At 34.8% G+C, this 6,058-nt stretch overlaps 1 protein-coding gene across 10 annotated transcripts in view; it reads right to left on the bottom strand.

The window, feature by feature from the left end:
- Nucleotides 1-6,058, bottom strand: part of APC (APC regulator of WNT signaling pathway) — a 121,879-nt gene that overhangs the window by 61,911 nt on the left and 53,910 nt on the right. For all 10 annotated transcript variants that reach the window (XM_019799602.2, XM_019799606.2, XM_019799608.2 and 7 more), the window contains 2 exons: nucleotides 3,030-3,114; nucleotides 1,778-1,979 (listed from right to left, as the gene is read on the bottom strand). In XM_019799602.2, coding sequence (XP_019655161.1) covers nucleotides 1,778-1,979; nucleotides 3,030-3,114 — 287 coding nt within the window. The remainder of the gene's footprint in view (nucleotides 1-1,777; nucleotides 1,980-3,029; nucleotides 3,115-6,058) is intronic.

Raw genomic sequence — 6,058 nt, 5'->3', positions numbered from 1 at the left:
TTTTTTTTTTTTAATCTAATTTAATCTTCACTACATCCTGAAGCTCACTCTTCAGACTGGAAAACTGAGGTTCAAAGAGTATGTTATAGAGCTGTGTAGCTGGGTTTGAACCCTGGCTTGACTACTTTCTAGCATTTATCATACAGAAAACAAGAAAAAAAGAGACAGAGTATATCTATGACTTAAGAGAGGGAAAGAAAGAATAGAAAAAACGGGAGAAAATCATCAAAGAAATAAGAGAATTTTCAAAAGCTGAAGAAAATAAATTTCCAGATTAAAAGGGCACAGTGAGTACCCAGCACGATGAATGAAGAAAACTCGTATACTGAGGCATTCTAAAGGCTTCTAAAGAAGAGAAATGACCTTCAATGGAATGAGAATCAGACCAGTAATAAATTTCTCATCAAAGACATTGATAATGAAGAAAGAAAATGAGCTTGAGCCGAGACCTATCTAAAGTATCAACTGAGCATGACAGCAGAGTAATGATTCTGTCATATATGTAAGGACTCAATTTACCTCCTTCCAACACAGTGAAAACCAAGAGGGCCCAAGACATATCAGAACTACACACATAGATACTCTCTTCTCTCTCTCTCTCTCTGCTAATAGACTTGGGACTTTATCCACATAAATCAAAGCAAGTTCCTAGGAAAGGGGGTATGCTCACATGTCCTTTGTCTCTTCATAGAGCTCAAAGAGGACAAGAGATGGAAGACTGTGGAACCCAGTTAGCTTCTTACTATTCACGATAGTGTTTCCTATACCTTCAGACAGAAATAGTCCTGGTTCAAGGTATGACACAGAGACTCATGTAAACTCAAGATAAAAGAAAGCTTAACGCTACTTCTGGTCCAGAAGATTACCCTATTTTTATAGACGGACACACCTAAAACTAGAGAGAAAGCAGTAAAAGGTCTTTTGCCTTTTACTTAGATATGCTGGACATTTTTACACTAATAACCACTTTTTACAACTGTGCAAGGTAGAACCATATACCTATTTTACAGGAGAGAATGACACAAAATTTAATGACATGACCAAGGTCCCAGAGATAATATGTAATGTTGATACATTTTAACATTCTTTAATGTTTAATAGAATTTTTAGGAGTATAAAAATGTTATTCATGCATTAAGGATTTCATAATCTTTTACACAACACTTGACAAAGTTCTTGATAATGACACATATTCTGTAGTGAGATGATTTTAACTTTAGTAAGAGAAGAACTAATACATTACTGTGAGAAACCAGATAATGTACGTCAAGCAACGTTTTTTAAAACACTGAAACTGATAAATTAAGAAATGTTACATTTGTGGCCACTTGTAATAGGCTTTCCCTGATGGAAACAGTTAACCTCATAATGCCTCTCTAGTTATTGAATTTATTTCAAAAGGTAACAAGAAACTCAATTAAAACTCAGTTACATATTTTAATGTGACCCAACTATTGTGATCATGTGCTTACTCAACATACAGGGCATTTGAAGTACTTAAGTAACAAAGTTCAAGTCTCTTACAATCCCAAGAATCGTCTCCTCTACATTTTCATATTTAATATTGCCTCTTTACAGTTTTAGATTTAATATATTTATTATCAGTATATAAGATCAGTAACATACTATCTTTGAATAAATAAATGCAAAATACCCTCTCAAGTGTTACTGACCATCTGCCACACATGCTTCCTAATTCCTACTTTGTGTTACAAAATGACAAAATAATAGTAAACACTGGGGTATACAAGTTTACAACTTAATGGAAAAAAGTTACCTCTCTTTCTCAAGTTCTTCTAAATAACCGGTATTTTCTCTGCTTCCGTTTACAAACCCTCTTCTTGGAAATGAACCCATAGGAACAGGACTGCACTCTCCTGAACGACTAGATACAGATCCTTCACGGCTTCCATAAGAACGGAGGGACATTTTTGACCGTAGTTTCACTCCAGGGAAATTACTGCTATCTAAGTTAAGTTCTAAATGAAAGAGAGACAAGTTTTTATATAACAGTTGTTTTAAGTGGTCTAAAATATTGCTAAGGCAATTATATTGTCTTAAAAATAAAACATGAGGTTCATATTTTAGTCCTCAAATCTGAACCCATTTTATAACATAATTTAATATACATCATATATATTACATAAAGCCTGCAGAAGTACTAAATTATGGCAGCTACAGAGCAACAAATTTATGCAGGGAAGAGAGAATCCTTATCACAAATGCTAATGCTGTGAGATATTCACTGACTCTCGGTTCCAGGTAAAACGCACATATACAAACATCAAATCATTTAAAAAGGTGTTCAATGAACTCTAAATTTCTAACAGAGGAAGCCACAAATACACATGATTGAATAAACAATTATTTAGGAAGACAATGACTAAACTTTCCCTCTAAAGTAGCTTGAGTCAGGGGGAAAAGGAGTATGTTAAAGGAAATCAGACAAAATATCTTTCCTCAGATTCCTGCTAAATAATAATATATTTTAGGACCCAAAAGTAATTTCTTAGTCTGGGCTCAATGATAATAATCAAGCACTTTCCCTGTTTTGATATTTGAATTTCTAAGCAACAAAATGAGAAAGTTATTTTTTCAAAATTCTACTAAAAACTGCATATAATCAGCTTATATATCTGAAAAAATAAAGCAATTCTATCCTGGATGGAACAGAGAAGGACACTATTCCTTCAAGTAAGGCAACAGGTCCAGTGTGTGGCATATAGCATACTAAAGGCCTATATAGTGACTGGCAGAATAGCAGTGAGTTTTAAAAAGAGCTGAAAATGATCAAATAAGGAATCTAAGGTAGTTGATTTAAAGCCAGTTAAATGTTTAACTGAAGGAATGACAAGTAAATACACATTTAAAATATCTGTATTTTAACAACTAAATCCTGATAAGGCTGTTATACCAAGAAAACTGAAAGCAACACTCAAATCAAGAGAACCTGTATTTGGATATAACACACCTAAAGTTGACAACTGAAGCTTAAAACGTTATTTTAGAACCCTTTAAAAAAGATCTACCTTTGAGGCGCTCTAATAAGTCAGTCTGTCCAGAAGAGGCCATAGCTTCATTGTCAATACTTCCCTGTAGCTGTTTAAGTACTTCCTGCAAAAAAGAACAGCACATGGCACTGTGACAAAATTCTAAATAACTTCTTGAAGATACGATTCTAAGTTTCTTGGCATTTAGGTGTGCTGGGGAAAAAAGTTTCAGATCAATCTAAAAATATATCTTAACCTGTAAAGCACTTTACATATATTATCTATTATTAATTATGAATAATATATCCCAACAACAGTGATATTTCGTGATAATGGAGATTATGGGGAGTCTCCATAAGATACATTATCCTTAAATTTAAAACATACAACAAGGTGAATTATTCTCATTTTTCATGAGTCAATCAAGACTCAAAGACCTATCCAAGCTGTAAAAGCCAGTTATGTTTAGAATCCATGTCTCTGAAGCTTGCACCAACATGACCATGAAAAAAAACCAAATTAACAATTACAATATGCTGTTTTACTTAACACCCTAATACATATTCAAGCTTTTATACACCATGTTTAAGTATATACTACTAGCATACTGATTTACATTCAGCAGATATTGAAAGACCTGTACGCTCACTGCCTCCTGACTTTTGATGCCATTCTTTTCCTGCCCATCTAAATCCTTCTCTTGATAAATTTTCCTCAAAGAATGTTGGAAACTGTCATTTTCCACCAGTTTTTCTGCATGTTCCTTAATAATAATTTATATCTTTCATATTCTGGGGCATTCAATTTTCCAGCAAAGTCCTTGTTGGCCAATTAGGTTTCCAAATGCAAGACGATGTTCTTGAACATTTATGACCTTCTAACTACGGGCAGTATTCTCCAAAATGAAAAATGATCCGTAAACAGATTGAAAAGGAAATCTGTCAAAAAGTGAGTAAATGCAGCAAAGACAACTTTACTGGTTTACCTTGATGGTGACATGATAGGCATTAAAAAAAGAATGCCTATGTTAACAAGAAATAGCCTGTGGCCTTTAAGATCCGACCTTCAAATAACAGAGCACGTTGGAGGTTGAAAGGCTTCGATAAATAGATTTAGGAACATGGAGGTGACTGATATTCATGTTCAGATTATTATGGCTGAAATGTATCATACCTGAGGGACAGGCAACAAATTTGTGCAGGAATGCCATCTTTGAATGAATGTGAAGTACTCTACAATGTCTACTGTAAAGTTCAGGACACCATTGCTTCCATAAAGCTTGAGAACTGTCACTCTAGGCTATCTGTGTTTCTCAGGATCCCAATTCTCCTCCCATCCATCCACTGCTACTACTTGTAGTCCTTCAATGATCCTTTAATCTTATCCCTATTTATTGTACTCCCCAGCCTTGCAATTCGACAATTACCCTTCCACAGGTAACTTCAAGTTGTATGTCACTACTCCTAACCTCACTTGCAAACTTCAGATTCACTTTCCCAATTTGACTGACAAATGCTTTACATCTGGATGATATGTACCTTCCTATGTAAACATCCAGAACTATCATTTTGTGCCACTACAATTTGTACTTTGCCTTGTATCCTGTCAGTTAAATGTAAATAGCCTTTCCTTCCCCAGACACTCAAATCCTTAGCATCAACTCCTTCATATCACCAACCAGTTCTCAAATTCTGTATTCAACTTCTAGTATTTCTCTTAGAACCATCTCTTTTGTATTCTTACTGTCATTATCCTGGTTATTAACCCTTCCAAACTACTAAAATAATCTCTTATATGGTCCTACCTTGCACAGGACTTTCGTGTTCAGAGTAAGCCTTTATTTTATTTTATTTTATTTTTATTATTATTATTATTTTAGAGTAAGCCTTTTAAAGCATAGTTCTGATCAGGTCTTCATACAAGATTCTCTCCAAAGTCTACAGCGGTGGGCCTGAAACTTCAGTATGGATCAGAATCACTTGAAGTGCTAGTTACAACATATACTGCTCATTCAGTAAGTCTGGGATGGAGGCTTAAAACTTCTTTTTCAACAATTCCCAGGTGATGTTGATGTGAAAACAATCATCAAGATGTTAACAGTGGTATTCTAAAAAGGTGGGGTTACAAGCAATTTTTTTTTGGCTTGCTTTTTTTGTTTTGTAATTTTTCAACAATGGGTATTACAAAAAATACTGTTTTTAGAAAAGGTACAAAGACGTAGAAGTTCCAAAACAACAAAAAGAAATCTTTGCGATGACATAGGACATGCACCTAATTTTTCAAAACTAAAAATAATGAACAAAAAAATTAAAATAACATCAAAACCAAATTCAAAGGCCATGTAAACTTGGACACCCAACAATAAAAACCAAACTTACAGCATTAGCCACACGATGGAATACCATGTAACTACAGTATCACAAAATATCTGAGGATATGAAAAGATCATGGCGTGTTCAATTTTTAAATAGCATGCTGCGAAATATATTCCCATTAAACACATGGCTGCACAGAATGTACAGAGAAAAACATATACACTGTCAAAGGTTACCTCTGATTTAAAAATGAATAAAAAAAATCTTGGGACACCTGAGTGGCTCAGTCAGTTAGGCGTCTGCCTTCGGCTCAGGTCATGATCCCAGGGTCCTGAGATCAAGTCACACATCGGGCTCCCCACTCAGCAGGGAGTCTGCTTCTCCCTCTGCCTGTCTCTCCCCCTTCTTGTGCTCTCTCTCTCTCTCTGATAAACAAATTTTTAAAAAAGAATAAAAAATTTTTTGATGGGTGATTTTGATATCTTTTCATTTGTCCATATTTCTTAATTTTTAAAAACATTAAATATGAACAACTTGTAATAAGAGTTTTTTTTAAAAAGTTTCTGTACATATTGTTAGAAATCTATTGATAAAAGCTGTAACCATAAAGGTAAATAAAATTATTGAAATATAAGGTTTAGGGGCGCCTGGCGGCTCAGTCATTAAGCATCTGCCTTCTNCTGCTCAGGGTGTGATCCCGGCGTTATGGGATCGAGCCCCACGTCAGGCTCCTCTGCTGTGAGCCTGCTTCTT

Source organism: Ailuropoda melanoleuca, chromosome 3, assembly GCF_002007445.2.
Source record: "Ailuropoda melanoleuca isolate Jingjing chromosome 3, ASM200744v2, whole genome shotgun sequence".
Lineage (NCBI taxonomy): Eukaryota > Metazoa > Chordata > Mammalia > Carnivora > Ursidae > Ailuropoda > Ailuropoda melanoleuca.
This window is presented reverse-complemented; position numbering and strand designations above follow the sequence as displayed.